This window comes from Lampris incognitus, chromosome 1, assembly GCF_029633865.1.
Source record: "Lampris incognitus isolate fLamInc1 chromosome 1, fLamInc1.hap2, whole genome shotgun sequence".
NCBI lineage: Eukaryota > Metazoa > Chordata > Actinopteri > Lampriformes > Lampridae > Lampris > Lampris incognitus.
Window position 1 is genome coordinate 23,244,937 of NC_079211.1, and position 20,699 is coordinate 23,265,635.

Consider the following 20,699-nt stretch of genomic DNA (forward strand, 5'->3'; position numbering starts at 1 on the left):
TGGAATAAACAGCTTCTACGGATTCATGTATTGAGTTCAGTCCACCAGAGGGTGGCGCTATAAGAGCCACTTTGCTCTGCAGGTACTTCAACACTGACAGTCTCGCCATCCATCCATCATCTTAACCGCTTATCCTGCTCTCAGGGTCATGGGGATGCTGGAGTCTATTCCAGCAGTCATTGGACGGCAGGCGGGGAGACACCCTGGACAGGCCATCACAGGGCCGACGCACACACTAACCCATTCATTCCTCGGGACAATTTAGTATGGCCAATTCACCTGACTTGCATGTTTTTGGACTGGGAGGAAACCGGAGCCCCCGGAGGAAACTCACGCAGACACGGGGAGAACATGCAAACTCCACACAGAGGATGACCCACCAAGTTAGAACTACCCCGGGGCTCGAACCCAGGACCTTCTTGCTGTGAAGCGGCTGCGCTATAACCACTGCGCCACCGTGCCGCCCCTGACAGTCTCCCATCATCAAAAAACCAGATGCTTGTTCCAAGAGTCCATCAACTTTATTTCATCCAGTTATTCTAAACATTACATCATCCCAAAGTACTGCAAAAGAAATACATTTTTTTCTTATTAAAAAAAAAATACTCGTTTCAATTAATGTAAACTGTAAATGATTTATTCCTCAATTTTTGTATCGCTTTGGCTAGAGTGATCTTTCGGGTGATTTGGCAGAGATCAAAGGCTTGTTATTTATTAAAGAGTTAGTTGTTCACCATTCATTTAACTAGGCTTATCAGGAACTAGTTGCGATTAGATGGAAGTCAAAAAAGATAAAAAGGACACCAGTAAATATAAGCCTGATGACAACAAAGGTCCAGTGTCCACTGAGAATAATTTCCTCTTCGGCCACTTTATCAAGGACGTACTTCAGAGCAATGTGCTTAAGAACACAAATAAAGCTGACATGAGATTTGAAAATGCGCAGTATTTGTTATTTGTCACGACATTGTGCTTTCATTGATGTACAGTCTAATACACGCTAGCATGAAAACAGCAGTGCTGTGTGTAGGAATAGTGATTCTGAATGAAAATGCTACATTCATTTTACCAATGACACTAGAATAACTTCACTTTAAACCATTTACTATACGGTAACAGATTCAATGCTGCGGGATCTCTGTGTGAGAGCACTGACGACCTAAAATCAAACTCACTTTTACAGCAATATATGTAGATAGATATATTAAACATTAAACACTTTACAAAAACCACAGACTGTGATAGGCAAAAGAAGCAATGCAATCAACGAAATGTTCACAAGTACCTTAACATATTTGTAATTCAAATTTAAACCTTGCATATTAATAGAATTGCAAATATTTTCCTCACCGATCTAAATCATTGAATTTACTTTCGAGGGCAGATCTGCCAGAGATTAGCAAAAAAAATTTAAATAATTTTTTTTTAACTTGTGGCTTTTATGGCTTGTGGTTTAGCTTTTACGTCATGGTCTACAAGTGTCCAAAATAGTTTAAGTGAACTCCTTGCCCATTCTTTATCAGCACGGGAGTAAGCCTGATTCCAAAGTTCTCTAAACAATAGGTGGCACAATTGTAACGCACCAACAGAGCAAGTGAATAGAAAAGATAAATCCGATGAGGTTGCACTCAGAAATATTGGAGTTCTGCTGTTGGCTGAAGTGCTTATTCTTTAACTGAAAAACACTTGACCTGTGCACCAAGAGTTCATATCTAAAAAAAACTAAAAAAACATGCATGATGCAGTATCTTTTACTTTAACTGGAAAAATACGGGGACCACCATGTGTGGATCCATAACTGCAATGGGCTTCCACTGCATATGGACATTTCCACTGTACCTTGAAAATGCAATGTTAAGTTCTGTAGTACTCTGTTGTGCTGTGCAGCCTCCGAGGCCTCTTCTCTACAGTGGGTGTGCTTTCAGAAGAAAGGATACCAGACAGCAGCCTGAGGTATCAACTCCTATTGAGTTGTTCAAAAACAGTACCAAAACGAAACAAGTGAAATCGCAAATTGCTAGATTAGCCATCTAATTCATGAAAACATGGTAGTGAGACAGGGTACTGAGGAAATCAACGCCAGACTGTTTTGTTGAACAAATAAATCCCCTGAAGCCTTAATGTGACACATGGAAATACAAAAAGATTTCCTAACTTTGAAACATAGATTTCCATGGGCCAAGCGCCATAATGTCATACCTATGAGTGGTTTGTTTGTTCATGCATGTTTGGCAAGCAGAATAAATAGCATGATGAACCATTTATTACAGTAAGGTATCAGAGAGCACCATGTTGGCCTACCACTAGTCCTCGCCATCATAATCTTGGTGGCACATCACGTCATCACATTTAAAGGGAGGATCCCTGGATATTTATCTATCTCTTTTCAGACTCATAGTAATCAGTAGTTAAAATATCTCAAGGCTTGTTGAGTGTCAGTCATTTGACAAAATGAAACTGTGCTTTTGTCTACAACAGTTCTACTGTGAGTAGGAGGTTTTAATCTATGAGCGGTCTCATAAAACCATTGTGGAAATTTGGCAGATATGTAAATTGCAGAGTAGACCATCTTTAAGAAATGAAGATTGACTGACTACCTCTGCAGCAATACTGGTCAGGAATAAAATAGCCACCAGTTTGTTCCCTATTGTGTGCAATACTATGTTGGAGAGTATAAACATGGTTTGGCAGCTACAAATGACTAAAAAGTCAATGTCTTAACAAATAATGCACGGAAAATAAAATCAATGTCCATGTAAGCGCTGACTTACATGGACCGCTATAACCGCTGTGATTAAACATTGCCATTTTCATCAGGTCCATGGAGAGAAGATCTTTAGCAATTGAAGTGAATCAACAATCACAGTGTGAAAGCAAACATCTCGTGGAGAGGAAATCCTGGGATGTCCATCTGAAGAGGAGAGATGAGGAGGAGAAAACTTAACTTTGGCACACTGGGCGAAGAGGATTGGTAGAGAGGCAGGATGGCGATGAGGCTACTGCGATGTGGTGGTATGGCGGCAGGTAGAGGACGGGGCTGGACACTCATAGCCCTTTGTTGAAGTAGACCCGCTCCACTCCTGGGTGGTTCACCCGGATTCTCTCCTGCAGCTCCGGCTCCAAACGGCTCACTGACATGGAGCTGTGTGAGGTGTAGAGAGAGGTATGGGAGGGGTATAGGGGAGGTGCATTCAGGCAGAAAGATCACACCAATACGGATTGGGAAAATATACGGGTTGTTTGTGGAGAGTTGCTACTTTTGGGCTGCAAAAATTGTTCATGTTCTTATAAGCCTTTCACTCACCTCTTTTGTGGGAACAATGCACAGCAGAGTGGAGTGGCAAACACAAGGCTGAAAAATAATCAAACGACAAGATGACACTTCCACACAGTTAATCCCCCCCCTTTTTCTCCCCAATTGTATCCGTCCAATTACCCCACTCTTCCGAGCGGTCCCGGTCGTTGCTCCACCCGCTCTGCCAATCCAGGGAGGATTGCAGACTACCACATGCCTCCTCTGATACATGTGAAGTCGCCAGCTGCTTCTTTTCACCTGACCGTGAGGAGTTTCACCGGGGGGACGTGGCACATGGGAGGATCACGCTATTCCCCCCACAGCCCCCCCCCCGAACAGGCGCCCCAACTGACCAGAGGAGGCGCTAGTGCAGCGACCAGGACACATATCCACATCCAGCTTCCCACCCGCAGACACGGCCAATTGTGTCTGTAGGGACGCACGACCAAGCCGGAGGTAACACGGGGATTCGAACTGGCGATCCCCGTGTTGGTAGGCAACGGAATAGACCGCTTCACTACCCGGACGCCCTTGAATATTACCTTTTTTGGCGGAATTGGCACGCACACAGAGAAAAACTATATTCAAAGATACATCCCGAAGCTGTTCAAACATCTACAATGATAGCCAAACGTCTTCAGCCTAATGGCTAATCTTGTTAGCATTCCAACTCCACCCAGTCAGATTTATCTTTCCTCAGACTTCTTCAACTCACCACATTCTTTTCATACATGTAAATTTATGTAATTTTGCAGGCATTAATATACATGCAAAATATAAAGCATAAAATTGCTGCAGATAAAAACACCTCTCCTCTTCCCTTTGTGTTATCCTAAAATCTAAGCTTGTAATTCACTGCAGTCATTTTTTTCCCTTTGCTGTAAAGCGTCTTTAATGATTCATCAAACAAAACTTAAGGCATTGCTATGAATGAAGTAATGCTCACATTTTATGAGCCCATGGCATGAATAACACACCATAAAAAGTACATTCAAAATCAAATCATATCACTAAAACAACAAATGGGTTTTCAATACGAAAGTAAAACTTGCAATTACATCGAGGACATCATTGTAGCTTGGATATGAAACTGAAAACTGATATCAGACTGGGATAACATGACTTTAATATGTGTGTCAAACAAAATTAACCCAAAAAGAGTCAAAAGAATTATAAATGGTGGCTTATCGGTGGACCATCTTTGACTACTCACCAAAATCCCACCAGGCTGACTTGAATGGGTGCACTCATCCATGGGAACTTCTGAAAGGCCCAGGAAGGAAAACCGATGAGGAACACAAAAGCAGGGGTGAATTCCAACAGCAGAGTGGCCTCACATCCTAGGGTCTATTCATTCATCTGATCTATGATCACTAAAAGTAGCTGCATGGTGCAAGCAGTACAGCACAACTAATAACTCGTTCGCTTTAGTTTGTCACCATCTCGCTTAAGCTGAGACGGTTACTGTTAATCGGCGAGAGTAAAGAAATGCATCAAGAGGTAACTGAGGACAATGCTGTCCTTATGGTCTCTTTATGGATTTGAGAGTTTTTTAAAAAAAAGAAAAAAAGGTTCACCTTCAGGAAGGCCTTCTTTTCCAAATGGTTCATTAAAAACGGAGGAATGGCTAAAACAGAGAATTACAAAAATACCGTTACACATGTGCACAACGCGAACATTTCCAACAAATGATATCTTGCTATCAAAATGGTAAAGTGGCAGTTCGAAGATTTTAATTAGCTGCTTTGGCTACTTCTATTAGCAAAAGTGGCATTTATATGAATCCGTCGCTAGGCAGAACTGGTCACACGGGATTATTTGTACCCATTCCAGGAGAGGCCATGAGGATTCTTGAGACCACCACCTGAGAGATGGCTTGTTGGGCTGCTTTTGTTGACTCTCCTAACCTGTTGTCGTTCTCGTCTGTTATGGGAATGCCATGTTTAAGTTCCCTGAAGAGAGGTGGAAAACAGAATTAAGTCAGGAAATAGAGGCACTGATCATTTATTCAGATAGATAGCTCGATTGATCAATCGATCAATAGATAGATAGAGAAAGAGAGAGCTAGACCGATAGGCTGATAGACCAACACACAGATGGACCGACAGACCAACAGACAGATAGATAGATAGATAGATAGATAGATAGATAGATAGATAGATAGATAGATAGATAGATAGATAGATAGATAGATAGATAGATAGATAGATAGATAGATAGATAGATAGATAGATAGATAGATAGATAGATAGATAGATAGATAGATAGATTGATCAATAGATAGATCGATCAATATCGGTTATAGATGGATGGATGTTTATTAGCCACATGACCAAGGCCGGTGGAATTAGTTTTAGTTGGCCGTGCCAAATGCTGTATGTTTAACTCACCTTTGTCTCATCAATGGGATGTTGATACAGTTGGCAGCAGCTACAGCAGCAAATGGAACAAATCGGCCAATCAGGGGCGAGACGTGCTGCAGCGGGAGAAAACAGATTTAGAAGCAGTGCGGCATCAGTGAAACAAAATCCATTCAGCTCTTTGAATACACCATTATCACGACAGCCCCAACATCTTTCAGACCGATGCGGTACTTGATGACCCCGTTCGTTAATTGTAAGGTGCTGGGATTTATTCAAAAAATATTTCATAGTAATAATTAGGGTATAAAACACAGAGCCAGCATGGAAGCAGCTAGGGCAGCTACTGTACGCCAGGCCCCTATGAATGACTCTTTTTTGATTAAATGGCCACAGTAATGACACAGAGGGCTGTTTATGCTTTGCTAATTTCACATCAGAAATCCCATGCAGCTGATGTCAATACATTAAATGAGAACGGGAATGGGGTTACATGAACTGATACCTTTGTTAGTGCATTTAGTCCTAGAGCAGTGGCAACTGCCCCTGTGGTGGCAGACACATAAGCTGTGCCAAGCTGACTGCAAACAAAAAAGTCATTGGTCACACAAACTGTCCACGCCACAACCGTTAGATTAAAGGGTTAATACATTCTGATGCTTTTGCCAAAATGTCCATCTCTTACCTCACTGTGATGGGGGCATCCCCACTCCTGTTTGTGTAATTAACTATTGCATTAAAGGACTGATTGATCCACTGCCAAAGCACTACTGCTGGGGTTGTTCTGCCAACGGGAAACATTGCACTTACAATGAGGGACAAGGTACAAGTGAGATATCACACAGGGGAAGGATTTCTGTTTTTTTGGGTGTTTTCCTTTTTTCGTTAGCGCTGTTATCCAAAAATAGAATCGTTACATAACCCCCATACAGACCATAGTATATGTGACCAACCCCCCCCAAAAAAGAAAAAATTATGGCATTTTGTTCAATCCCCGCCTTCATTATTGATGTTTGAGAAGAAAGACTTACTTGTAGAATGTCATCATGCATCCGGTGATAGTCATGTTCATAGGGACCTGAGCTGACATGCGGCCAATCAGGATCATCTTCTCCCCGGTATCTGGGTGGAACGCCGAGTCAAAAATATATTTGGCCCTCCACAGTTCATCCTCCGTCAGTCCTGGGGAGACAATGCCTTGTCTAGGAGAAAAGGAAGGCAACAATAAAAGGCAAAATAATTCGATGAATCGCTCAATCACAGCTATACATCGATCTATATATTCAGCATTTTTATACGCAGTTCCTAGTGAATTTTGGTCTACTATACAGTGACACATAAAAATATGGATACAGATGGAAGAATATCTTAGGGAATCCCCCCCTTATAGACCAGCTTACTTATAATCACTGATGATTTTGTGTGCGTTTTCAAGTTGTTCATTGGTTAGCAGGATGTTCCTGGGGTCTGTGACTGTAAAGAAGTGCTTCGCTCGACCCACAAAGGTGCTCTGGTCCCACCGAGGCTCCTTGATGTTTATGGAGGTGGATATCTCTGCTGCCATGTTTATCTGGGCAAAAAAATGTACCGGCAATGTTTGTCCCAGGTTTTCAAAAGTGCACGATAATTGTAGAAGTGACTTTTTCCGGGTGAGAGATATTCACCGCACCATCACCGATTCACAGGAATAGGAATCTGAGATAAATTTGTCCATGATTGCCTGAGTACCTGGTACTGTACCTCACGTTCTCTCTCTATTACTGAGGGATTAGCTATCTAGAACCAATGCCATTGTTCCATGAATAAAGATAAGGACACGCCTAGACAATTGCTTAAATTGCCTTGTTATAAACTCTGAATGAGAAGTCATAAAACAGGATTGAGTTAAAATAACTGTGACATTGTTTCTGCGACCACCAAGCCTTGGCACACACTACAATGGAGCTGCTACACAAACCAAAGTTACAGTTCTTCAGCTGCTTCTTTTCCTGTCTCAATCACTTGTAGGTGAAGAAGGACCCATGAAAGCAAACCTACCTATTCTGGATTGTCACGATACTGATTCAGCATAATGGTGCTATGGGAAAGGGCTGACGGATACAACACCTCTGAAGCATTAAATGCGCTATTATGGGAGCACACCAATCCCCTCCAAAACTGACTGCCAAAAAAAGAAACCCCACCTCTTTATTTCTAAGCTAGTGTATGTGCATGGACTATGAGTGACTGCTTGATAATATTATTTATGAAGACTATCAATATGCTACAAATAATAACGGTTATGGGTACAGGAGGCAAGTGCACTATATGGGCTGTTATCAGTGTTGCTGAATATTTCATGGATAAGCTTAAATGGGTATTACATGAACAAGATAAGAATGGGTAAATGGGTTGACAGAATGAAAAAAAGTCCGCAGCTGGACTATCAAGGGCTTCAACTGTGTGTAAGTGCATGCATGGTCCTTCTTATCAGTGGAAACAAGAAAAAGTGAAAGACTTTTTTTGTTAACCCAGTCACATGGCCCAGGCCATTCCATGTCCCATTCCCTGAAAAACGAACCCGGGGTGGGGGAGTGGGTACGCTGAGGAATTAGGGATGGGTCTCACTTAAAAGGAATCATTATATGATACGCTAATGTCTGCAGGATGATGAAATTCCCCCCCCGAAATTGCACCAAAGATGGCTGCTGGATTGACAATAAAAGCCAAAGTCTGTCCTCGGCTAGCGGCTGGAGCATGCGAGGGGGCGGTGCTGCCGCTCCTTTAAACCGAATTAAAGTCCATGAGGTTCTCACGGGACAGTCCTCTGTGCAGGCACCCCCCCCCCCCATCCCCACCGCGGATTCACCACGTTAGTGTATTTGGCACAAATTCGGTTGTTTGTTTTGAGTTTGCTGACCTACCCCCGGTGATCTTAAAGCCTTATTTTTTCTTTTTTTTTTCGTTGCATAATTCAATGTCAGTGCAGGTGGCATTAAAAGGAATGAACTTTGGACGTTGACGGCCTTTGATCTGGAGACCTTCAGCTGCTCCAGCCCCACTCTCAACCAATCAAAGACGGCCTGCGTGGCTGCACATTACCAGTGAATTCACACCGGTGCAATTCACAACTGTTTCCAACCACAGACGGCAAGCACATCAAACGCGTGTATTGTACTCCATCTGTGACCTATTAATGATATTCACCAGATAGGCAGCCGAGGTCACTGTCATTGAAAGACAACGAAATACAAGATGTGGCAAATGGTCGAACATTCACAGGCTGCCTTGTTAATTGCCCCCCCCCCCCGACGCAGACCAGTCAAATCTGGACCAAATCACTGCAACTGGAAGATGTCTCAGCATCAGGTTCGTAGGCAACCGGCGCAAACCTGCTCGCGTTTAAAGCATACGTAATACCGCTGTCAAATGACCAAGATAGGCTTGACATCTGTCCACCCCGTTTGCCCAGCTGTGCTCCCAAATTCAACTAGTATCAGCCAGCCACATACACAAATCCAGTTGGCAGCGGCTTTCTCCAGCAACCAGAATGCATCAAATGAATATCGCCGAGGCGGGAAGTGCATGTTCGTCAGTGTCACAATTTTCTGTTAAAAATCAGTCACTTACTGCACCGGGCTCTGTGCCTGCCACAGCTCTAGCGATCCGCCGATGGTGTTCCCCGACAGGTTCAACGAAGCTAATTTTACAGTCAGCGAGCGTCAGCACACAATCATTAAGCAAACACGGGGCACATCCTCCAGTTGAGGAACTTTCACTTTGAAAATAAAAGTCCTACCAGCAGCGCTTTTAAATGTTAAGATTGATTTTTTTTTCTTAAGCATACTGCAGCTCTATAGAAAATAAATCCTAACTAACTCGAGCTAAAAGTGGAAGTAGAGACGGAGACTATGTTAAATCTTAGTTGCTGAAGAGCCTTCGAGGCCGCTTTTATTTTGGAGAGTAGACAAGTTTTCATATCCGTTGGCGCTTTGGCATTATCGGTCACTTGATTTATAAGCAGCAGTAAATGAACAATAACTGGACGATCACGGTTTTCAGTTTGCTGGCATATATAAAACCCGAATATATATAGCACAGAAATTCCGTGTGAAAATCCAAACCACATAAAAGCTTTGCCTCATCTCGCTTGACGTTACACTTAGGCTGAAAGTTTGTTCCCAACAAAAAAAAATTTTGCGGGGAAAAAAAATAGCAATGCCCCATCTGGCCTACTGCAGGGGAAAAGGTAGTTTATTTTTTTGTCGTGCTAAAATCCATAACTATGATAAACATCAATTGATTCACAACATTGCACACAACCATGTGCAACATAGCCACCTCTTCAGTCTCTCATCTCTTATTCGTGACAGCGGTAATGCTCGTCTTGAGTGCACGTTGTTTTTACCAGTTAGACATTTGAAGAGATGGTGGAATGACTGGGACCACAAATTTGTCGAACCAAGTTCTATCTTTATTCCATATACGTGGGTCAGCAAAACATTAAGTTATTATACAATGGATATCTTTTTTGTACCAATATTGCCTATTGAAATGAAATACATTAATCCCATGAGACAGCGGAGCGAAAAGAGGGCTACTTATAAAAAGAATGCAGTTTGTCAGTGCCATGTGTTAAAAATCAAATACAAAAGTGCAAAGAGAACAAAGTCATTTCTGACATCTAACCCTATCATCTCACTTCACAAAATAAATCATTGCGCTTCAGTTACAAAAAAAGTTCACATTATATTTACTGCAACCTTTGATTTGAGGCCATGCCAAGTGAAAGATGCTGCTTATATACTTGTAGTATATGGCAACACGTTCCGGTCATCATTAACATCCTAACACAAAAGTTACTTACATTTAGGCATTAATCTCAGCATTTTTTGATTCATTGCAGATATTTTTTCCTGACAAAACCAGCAGGTGTTGTGACTGTAATTTTCATGACAATCATTTCCAGCAATAAAAACATCATGCAGAGAAGAAAAGGGTTGGAGGGATGGTGGTGGTCTTAGCTAGATGTAATATTTTCCATATCTTGTGATTATGGCACACATTTTTTTGGTCCATGGGGTAATGAATGCTTTATTTCTCAAACCTATGTATATCCTGTTGCCCTTATCCATTCCTCCACTTGACCTGCAACAACATTTTTCAGGCAACAAGATCTTTACAGGAAGTAGTCGGGAGTACGCCGGGTCACATGGGGTTCTCCTCTGCGCGGAGCTGGGTCAAACTGTAGGCTGAGAAGCAAAAACAGCGTTACTCAACTCAGATTTTGAGTTTTGAAGAATTACCTTCAAGATTCATGGCAACTGTGCATGATAGATGAACACATAATTTACCTCTGCATTTATATCATAGGACTTTACTTACAAGGAATACTTCAGCGTGTCATCAAGCTCCATGATTGCTGCCTGGTTTCCACAACGGTAACAATAGTTTGGTGCGCTGAAGATCGTAACTACATTACGGTCATGGCACCAATTATAACCCTGTGTAAAAGAGATTAAAGGCAAGCTTTGAAATACTGGCACATAAGTTTAAAAGCAAGAGACTCAAATGTAGCCTTGTGCCTCAAGAAAAAAATATGCATACTGTCCTAAAACAAAGACTGTTGAGCTTGCAATCCTTGTAGATTTACATGCAAACAAATGTCTTTTTAGGGATCATCTCTCTCGTATATGCAAGGCAAATCCATGAATTTCAAATCATGAACTCTTTTGTACTTGCTCAATTGAAGTTACTGTTGGTGATAGGACTTTCCTGGGAAAATCAATATGGTGCACATCATTTTACGTTTTCTCCACAGCAGACGAATGCAAAAAAATAAGCCATGCACTAGTAAGTTTGAAAAATATGCAAAGTTATTCTGAGTGGCTAACACGGAGATATGGCAGACAAAATTTGTAGAAAACGTTATCAATAGATACTACAACATCAATAGCCAAAATCCAAATTAACCATTTCTTTTTTGTTCGGCAGAGGAGAATACACTTGCACAACAGCACTGGCAACTCTTGTTTCAAATTAAATGAATCTGTTAATTGGAATGTTCAAACACCACTGCCATTGCCAGAATCAAAATAGATATCAGAACGTTTGAACAAAACGACGATCTTCAGGACTGTACCTCCATCACCAGCTGGTGGGCTCTTGAGACCAGAGTTAGGCCATTTGCATGGTTGAAGGTCTCAGAAATGTCTTGCCCGAAGGTGTAGCCTGCACCACGGGGAGAGATGCCCCAACCACCACGGTCATCTGGGTCTGACCATAACAAGTCACACATTGGGCCCTTACACATAGAGAAAACAGTTATATTAGTGTAATTACTATTGCTGTCATTCATAGTCACATATCACATTTGGGAGAGGTATCACAGTGGCATACCATAAAGACCTAGATCTTAGAAGAAACTCAGGAGGGTTCAACAAGCAGGCATAAAGAGCAGAATGTGTATTGATGGAAAATGTGTGATTGTTGGAATAATCTTGTAGACACATACAAATCAAATTATTTTAACAGCAATTAAATCAACAATGGCATTGAATTCATATCATGTTTTAAACAAAATGGCTACATAATAAGACAGTGGCGGTGAAACATCCAGTAATGCATAATAGCATTTGTGCTATTGTGCTTCTAATTGCATGTACCTCATGAGGAACTTCTTGCAAGCGATCCAGCGCTCTGATGTGTTCCAGTGTGTCTATTGAAGGAGACAGTCCTCCATGGAGGCAGAAAATCTAAAAAAGAAGAAAGGAAGAAGAAATGTGATGCCTGTGTTATCCATGAGCAGCAATGCATGCGTTCTATTGATGGAAAGCCACATTTGAATGCATCGCCTCACCTGGTTATCTACCAGCGCAGTAAGAGGCAGATAATCGAAAAGGTCTGTGAAGTACTTCCAAACATTGGCATTTCCATATTTCCTTAGGCACTCATCGTAGAAGCCATATACTTGTGTAATCTGTCTGCTTTCATGGTTCCCTCTCAGAATTGTGATTCGCTCACGATATCTTACCTGAAAATATATTTTCATTTATAAAAAATAAAATATGCAAGGGTAATGTGCCTGTGTTAACAACTTACCTATGCCTTCATTCAATGATCAAATTATGGACTTGCAGTTCTATCTGGTTCACTTAGAGCAAAATTTTAGCATTGGGAGTTTAAAAATGAAAATGTCTGTTACCTTCAGAGATACCAAGAGTGTAACTGTTTCCACAGAATAGTAGCCTCGGTCTACATAGTCTCCCATGAAGAGGTAGTTGGTGTCTGGAGACTTCCCCCCAATCTTGAACAGCTCCATTAGGTCGTGGAACTGACCATGGACATCTCCACACACAGTAACTGGACATCTCACCTCTTGCACATTGGACTCCTTTGTTAGGATTTCCTTAGCCTGAAGATGAGGACCAATAATAATATAAACACTGCATTTTGCCCTTTTCTAAAAAAAAAAATGTTTACAACGTTTCACTGTCAACAGTAACAAAAGACACAGACATAACATTAACCAAAAAAGGACTTTAACAATAACAGATCGAGCCATCATAGTTGGGTTGAGAACTTTCCCCTGTGCATAAGTGAAAATGTCAGATTGGGAGTGAGGTATGTATGGACACCGGATACAAGGGGGGGTACAAGGGAGGATAAGGATGAAGTTGAGATTCCCTACCAACATAACCAAGAATTCACAAGATGAAAGCACTCAGCAGGTAGGAGAGGTATAGCGGTGTCTGGATTTGTGCTGTTGGCAGGGCTGTTTCAAAGACGCAATAAATCGGAAAATCGCTGCTGTTTAAAAAAAAAAAGTTCATCTGCTCCAAGGTAATGCCAGGGCACTTAAGTGGCGCACACAGTGAAAAGGTACACGGAGTGGGCGTAGCTACTGACAGCATAATTGCTCCTTCATCTCCATCTTCGTGGCAAGTGGCTTCTTTAATTCATACAACGGCATTGCGTTCTAGGTAGAAATATGTCCTCCAAAGATTACGGTTTAACACCGATCTCACACAAGTGTTCAAACCAAATTAACAACCATCCCATTCAATTAGCATACATTGGCCGGTGTTCTGACGATTTGTCGAAAAATGCTAGCGTAGCGTGAACCGATAGCAGAGTCTAACCCTAACGTCGCCACCATGTGCAGAACCGCTATGTAGCACATCTCGATAGGTAGTACATATCGACGGAACACCGGCGTTAGGTAACCCTCGGACCGTGTGGCGTTAGCTTGCTAGCATTAGCCAACTAGGGATATCACGTTAACCCTTACCTTTTCACAGAGCACCTTCACTTGGTTTTCCGAGAGCTGCTTGCATTCGTTGAGTTGCTCGATCCATCCGTCCAGCTCCTTGGTGAATGATTTGTCGTCCATGCCCGGTTCGGCGTAAGCTAGCGAGCCAGCTTGCTATACAAACTCAACGGGAACCACTCGCAGGGCTTTACTTTACAGCACAGCACAGCACAGCACAGCACAGCACAGCACAGCTCAGCTCAGCTCAGCTCAGCGGGCGCTGGCTACGTGCTGGTCGCTGGCTCTTTGAATGCGTCAACCCCCTTGGACAAAATCCGTACCAGGGAAGAAAAAAAAAATATCGTCCGGAACCGAGTGCCTTAATTTACATGATACAGAAAGGATTCGCTTCTCGACTCCCCCCCCCCCCACGTCAGCTGATGTGTTTGTAAAGAAACGCCGAAGCCTAGAAAGTCCGCAGACCCTGCCCTGACGCTTCTCAGTCGAGCGACGAAGTGTGCTTACGTCATTTCATCTCCGTCAGGGTCCGGGAGCCTCTTGTGGAAAGCACGCGCTGGTGGAAAGGGCCCTGTGCTGCCGTCTGCCGGAATCGAAACGAGAGAAATGTTATTTGTGGATTCAAAAACAAAACAAGACTAGGTTAAAACCTAGGATATGGCTGGACCACGACTACATTTAGAAAGAGGCTGTTTTTGCGCGACTACGTTTAAACAGCGGCTGTGCTGGACAGCAATTTTCAAACCCTGATTATCTATCCAGTTGAATAGCGCGAATTTATTTTTTAATATGAAATAATTACCTGGCTACAATCACTGCTGCCATGATCACTGAAAAGTCTGGGCGCGACACTCCTTATAAATGCGCTTCAGTTACCACCAACTGTCTGAAGACGCAATCATTTTCAGTCTAACTGCGTGTGGCGCTGGTGTTTGTGATGCAGTATGCAAGTCATATTTTTTGTCCGTTTTTCAATTGTTTTTATTTTTTTTATCTAAAACAGTAAAAAGCACCAAAAGAGATAACGTAACAAATATGTAAAAATTGCATTGTTACTTGTGATATGACATAATGACACCAGAACAAATGTGCGAGGAGATTCTTCCATCATGAATGAATAAATAAATTGAAAAGCAAAATGAAAAATAATATTAATTCAATGAGAATACATTATTTCTCAAAATTAAGGATGCTTTAGCTGCCTTTTTTATTTGTACTTAGACTCTTCAAAGAATTGAAAAGTACCAGTCAATAGAACATCTAAAGCTTGGTTTGGTTCCAATTACAATGAACATTTATTAATATGGAATTTGTCATGAAGGCGTAAAAGTTTGATATCATCCAGAGAAAATGTGTCTGTGTCGCATTACAGAAGCAACACCATCTAATCAATTATTTCTTCTAACCTGCAGAATGCACTAAGAATGAACAGAGATTTGAAATGTCCAAAAGTGAAAACGGGATGTCTACAGAAGTGAACCAGTTCTCCCCCTGAAAACTACATTGCCCAGAACAGAAGATTCACACTTATGCACATGCGCATTATGCTCGCCCCTGTACAGCTGTAGGAGAAAATGGCAGCGTTCACGCTAGGACAGCAGGTAAAGACGTTCAATGATTTTTGTTATTTGATCACATGAAATGCCGTATGCTGTTATGTTTACGCTGTAAAAACTTGATTTTTATTGTTGGTATCAAGTTGAAGATAATATCGCGACGCTTGATGTCCACCTAAATGTCTACGAGGCTTTGCGCTTGAATGACATCTAGCTCCATAGCTAGCTAGGCTGATACGATAAACTTGACGGCGCACTCTCGGTAAATTATTCGCTATCTGAAGATCTGCTTTCTGTGCGTTGAAATTATACGTATTTATTCAACTTTCCAGGTCCGCCAGTTCAGCACTTCTGTGATCAGACCTGTATCAAAGTTGGTTAAAGTAAGTAAGCAAGTAGCATAGCTTTCACGTTTTGATAACAAGAGCAGAAAATAATTTCCTGTGTGTAACATGCGAACTACAGTTTGTAACAGTAGTCGTTTTTAAGCAGTAATTTAGTTGACTTCCCTCTCCACAACCCTTTTCTTTTAGCCACCAATACAGGTATATGGAGTGGAGGGCCGCTATGCAACTGCGCTGTTCTCAGCAGCTAGCAAGCAGAACAAATTGGATCAGGTGGAGCAAGAACTGGGAAAAGTGTTTGTAAGTCAAAAAGAATACGACACAACATAAGCTGTCAACATCTCTGCGAGTGGGCGTCAGGTTAAAATTGTAGATTTGATTGAACAAATGACAGATGCATTGTTTCCTTCAAGTTAAAAAATGATAGTAACAAGACTTAACCTTTCCCTTTAGGGCCTTATCAAGGATCCCAAGCTATCGGGCATTGTAATGAATCCCCATGTGAAGCGCAGCATCAAACAGAAGACCTTCACTGATGTTCTTATAAAGGCTAAGCTGTCCCCCATTACCATCAACCTCATCAGTGAGTCCACTTGTTGCTCATGGCTTAGCGCTCTCATTGTTGGTTTCTTGTGAATAATTGCTTTAACAAGTGGAGACTCTTGGTCTCCATTACTTCTGTATGGCCTTTTGGATGCCCACTTGAACTTATCTACAGGTATTCTATCACTGCATAGTATGGGTACATGTTTAAGTGTTTTGGTCCTGTGAAGATTGGGGTCTTAGTGGAATAGGAATAATATAAAATGTTCACTTAGGCTCAAAACAAATATTTTACACTAACACCACACATTCACAGAATCAGCCTAAAAATGTTGTTTATGTGGCACCTCTGGAGCAGGTAGGACTTGCAGTTTTTGACATACAAGATGTTCTTAGTCATCCTCAGTTTGGTGAAACCTGCATCCATCAAGTTTAACCCAGGTTTTCTTTTACAGTCAACAAACCTCCTGACACTTGGTCCTTATACGTAAATGAGATTTCTATTATTTGTGTACACCAAATGCCTATTCAAAGTGCAACATTTCCTAAAAATAGTTATTCGAATCAAGGTACCCTTTTTTAATAGTTCTTACTTATGTCATTCTTTCTAATGCTGGGCAATACATCACAATATCTGCTTTTGCTCACGAACAATTACCATATTCAAGAATCCAATGGAGGTTAATCAAATTAAAATTTCTGGTAATGTGAAGTACAGCTGTCAAACCAAAAATTGTTGTTTTTTTTCTGCCATTTTAAAATAATACCGCCTCAATCATTTCAGACATAATTTTATGAGGAAATTTAAGTTATATATTCTTGTTATTATTAACGTAGACAACAAAATTGTTTGTCACAATATATCTACTACTACTACTTTCGGCTGCTCCCATTAGGGGTCACCACAGCAGATCATCCATTTCCATTTCTTCCTGTCTTCTGCATCTTCCCTTGTCACACCAGCCACCTGCATGTCTTCCCTCACCACATCCATAAACCTCCTCTTTGGCCTTCCTCTTTTCCTCTCCCCTGGCAGCTCCATATTCAGCATCCTTCTCGGAGAAGGATTCAGCATCCCCATATTCTCCCCACATTCAGCATCCTTCTCCCAATACTGTTTGTCACAATATATAAATAGCCAAAGTTCACCTCGACACAATACCATTGAAAGACAATAAATAACAATATTAAGTCATTGCCCGGCCCTAATTCTTACTTCCTATGATGAGTCTGTGCTCCCCATCCCTGTTGGGGCTTTCTTGCCTCTGTCCAAAGCTGTCTCCTTAAACAGTCTGATCTGATTTTATTCATAATGCCAAACTGAAATCTAAACAAATGTTGGTATACCGACACTAGCTTACTGCAGGACAATACAGTTTTTGCAATGTTTTGGTAAGCTAGGTTGGTTTGTTGGTTTCTGAAGATTGCCTCGCGACTCAAGGGCCTGGGTTCAATCCCCAATGTGACCGTCCGTCCTCAAGTGACATACATAATTCCTTTCTGCCATTCCCTAGTAACAAGCAGTACAAAAAAAAAAAAATCTTGTTAAACAGAGTTTATGTAGACTGAAATGGCAAATACAAAGCCGGACTATACACCTATTCTACATGTCTAATAACAGGATTTTGCAATGCCTACATTTAAAAATTAACAAACAGAATAATGCCGGCACATACAACTGCCATAACCCACCAGTGGCGCCGGCAGCCGTAATCCTGTACGCACCATGCGCTATAAGCCAGTGACGTTAATACCAATCATTAGCCTTCAAATGTATTTGTGTCAAATGGCGTGAGTGGCAAAAAACGAACAAAATCGTAAAAACAAATGTACGCACGGTGCGAGCAAGATTACGGCTGCTGGCGCCACTGTAACCCACCATCAGAGATGTCAAAGTAGCAGAATGTTGATCTGAAATGTATTTTTTAACCAACAAGTGGTAGAGCTGGAGGAAATAACCATTTTAATTTTTGGTGGACTTTTCTTATGTTCTAGTGTGTCTAGTCCTTTATATGTTTGCTGTTAGACAAACAGCTGAGAAAAAAGTGTGTGGACCACTTGGAAACATTAATAAGAATTGACATTGCTGAAATTTATCTCCATTTACAGACAAAATACACATTTTGATTCTTTAAATGTGGTATCTTATGCAAGTTAAAACAATTTGTGAACAACTTTGCTATAAGAATGTGGAACAGTCTTCTACGAGTGCTTGTACACTTTGCTCCATTAGGCTACCGCTGCCAAAGATGTCTCCTGGACTAGTATACAACTTGTACCACCCCCAAACCCCTAACCTAAAAAAATTGTGCACATTTATTGTTCTGCAGATGTTTTGGCTGACAATGGTCGTCTGACTTTAACTGCCGATGTCATCACTGCCTTTGGCAAGATGATGAGTGCTCACCGTGGAGAGGTCATCTGCTCTGTCACTACTGCTAAGGTAGGAAGCAAATGGTTGTGGACAAACATACATACCACTATATACCAATCAGCCAAAACATCAAAACTACTGACAGGTAAGTGAATAACATTGATTATTTCATTATAATGGCACCTGTCAAGGGGTGGGATATAATTGCAGCAAGTGAACAGTCAGTTCTTGAAGTTAATGTGTCGGTAGCAGGAAAAATGGGCAAGTGTAAGGATCTGAGCGACTTTGACGAGGGCCCAATTGTGATTGGCTAGATGACTGGGTCAGAGCATCTTCAAAACAGCAGGTGTTGTGGGCTGTTCCTGGTATGCAGTTGTCAGTACCTACCAAAAGTGGCCCAAAGAAGGACAACCGATGAACCAGTGACAGGGTCATGGGCGCCCAAGGCTCACTGATAGGTGTGGGGAGTGAAGGCTAGCCCGTCTGGTCCAATCCCACAGAAGAGCAACTGTAGCTCAAATTGCTGAAAAAGTTAATGCTGGCTATGATAGACAGCTGTCAGGATGCACAGATTACTGCATACGGGGCTGCATAGCCACAGAGCAGTCAGAGTGCCCATAATGACCCCTGTCTACTGCCGAAGGCACCTACAATGGGCACATGAGCATCAGAACAGGACCATGGAGCAGTGGAAGAAGGTGGCTTGGTCTGATGAATCATGTTTTCTTTTGCATCAGGTAGATAGCCAGATGTGTGTGTGTGTGTGTGTGTGTGTGTGTGTGTGTGTGTGTGTGTGTGTGTGTGTGTGTGTGTGTGTGTGTGTGTGTGTGTGTTGTCTCATTTACCTGGGGAAGAGATGGCACCAGGATGCACTATGGGAAGAAGACAAGCCGGCAGAGCCAATTTGATGCTCTGGGCCATGTTCTGCTGGGAAACCCTGGGTCCTGGCACTCATGTGGATGTTACTTTGACACGTGCCACCTACCTAAACATTGTTGCAGACCAGGTACACCCCTTCATGACAGCAGTATCCCCAGTGGCTTCTTTCAGCAGGATAATGTGCCCTGCCACTGCAAAAAATTGTTCAGGAATGGTTTGAGGAACATGACAAAGAGTTCAAGGTGTTGCCTTGGCCTTCAGATTCCCCAGATCTCAATTTGATCGAGCATCTGTGGGATGTGCTGGAAAAACAAGTTCGATCCATGGTGGCCCCACCGCGCAACTTACAGGACTTGAAGGATCTGGTGCTAAAGTCTTGGTACCAGATACCATAGGACACCTTCAGAGGTCTTGTGAAGTTCATGTCTCAATGGGTCAGAGCTGTTTTGGCAGCACAAGGGGGACCTACACAATATTAGGCAGGTGGTTTCAGTGTTTTGGCTGATCGGTGTGTGATCATGTAGAAATGTTTTCGCACACTAAAGGGTAAGAGACACACTTGGATACATCAGCCTAGTTATTCACTTTATGTATTTTTCATCATTGTTATTTTGTCTTTTGCAGCCTTTGGATGAGGCCAATCTTGCTGAGCTGAAAGTTGCCCTCAAGGATTTCCTTCAAAGGGGTGAAACCATTAAGCTGGAAACAAAGGTAGATAAGTACAGGAATTTAGAAATGTGCACAAAAACTATTTTAAGTGTTTTTGCTGAAAGGTAATCATTTTAAATGTTTATGGTCTCAAATATTCTCTCTTTGCAGTCCGATCCCTCCATCCTCGGCGGCATGATCGTCAGTATCGGAGACAAGTATGTGGACATGTCCACAAAATCCAAGATTCAGAAGCTGACTAAACTCATTAGGGAAACCTAAGTCCTATGGACTTACAGATGGAATGGATCGGAGGAGAGCATGGGAACTTCTCATAAATGTACATTGCTTCCTATTCTAGCACTGCGATCACTAAAAAGCCAGTGTTGCTGTCAAGTTCATATTAATGTAATAAAAATACGAGAAAAATGGAGAGTGCCCCTCTTATTTAC

The 20,699-nt window shown here is 41.9% G+C and overlaps 3 protein-coding genes across 3 annotated transcripts; 1 reads left to right on the forward strand and 2 right to left on the reverse strand.

Annotated features, from left to right (window-relative positions):
• Positions 1 to 2,647: 2,647 nt before the first annotated feature.
• sfxn1 (sideroflexin 1) lies at positions 2,648 to 9,299 on the reverse strand. The gene is made up of 11 exons (XM_056287930.1): positions 9,265 to 9,299; positions 7,056 to 7,225; positions 6,687 to 6,857; positions 6,341 to 6,439; positions 6,161 to 6,236; positions 5,686 to 5,771; positions 5,120 to 5,247; positions 4,873 to 4,922; positions 4,509 to 4,558; positions 3,305 to 3,352; positions 2,648 to 3,142 (listed from the first exon to the last, which is right to left on the reverse strand). The coding sequence occupies exons 2-11, from the start codon at positions 7,217 to 7,219 to the stop codon at positions 3,046 to 3,048; spliced, it is 969 nt and encodes a 322-aa protein (XP_056143905.1). The 5' UTR covers positions 7,220 to 7,225; positions 9,265 to 9,299; the 3' UTR covers positions 2,648 to 3,045.
• A 798-nt stretch (positions 9,300 to 10,097) lies between these two features.
• Positions 10,098 to 14,385, reverse strand: LOC130121657 (serine/threonine-protein phosphatase 2A catalytic subunit alpha isoform). The gene is made up of 7 exons (XM_056290497.1): positions 13,925 to 14,385; positions 12,839 to 13,048; positions 12,494 to 12,667; positions 12,300 to 12,389; positions 11,777 to 11,938; positions 11,020 to 11,138; positions 10,098 to 10,886 (listed from the first exon to the last, which is right to left on the reverse strand). The coding sequence occupies exons 1-7, from the start codon at positions 14,024 to 14,026 to the stop codon at positions 10,814 to 10,816; spliced, it is 930 nt and encodes a 309-aa protein (XP_056146472.1). The 5' UTR covers positions 14,027 to 14,385; the 3' UTR covers positions 10,098 to 10,813.
• A 1,047-nt stretch (positions 14,386 to 15,432) lies between these two features.
• LOC130121664 (ATP synthase subunit O, mitochondrial-like) lies at positions 15,433 to 20,680 on the forward strand. Its single transcript, XM_056290509.1, has 7 exons — positions 15,433 to 15,504; positions 15,792 to 15,842; positions 15,993 to 16,103; positions 16,257 to 16,386; positions 18,677 to 18,789; positions 20,224 to 20,310; positions 20,419 to 20,680. The coding sequence occupies exons 1-7, from the start codon at positions 15,478 to 15,480 to the stop codon at positions 20,527 to 20,529; spliced, it is 630 nt and encodes a 209-aa protein (XP_056146484.1). The 5' UTR covers positions 15,433 to 15,477; the 3' UTR covers positions 20,530 to 20,680.
• The last annotated feature ends 19 nt before the right edge of the window (positions 20,681 to 20,699 follow it).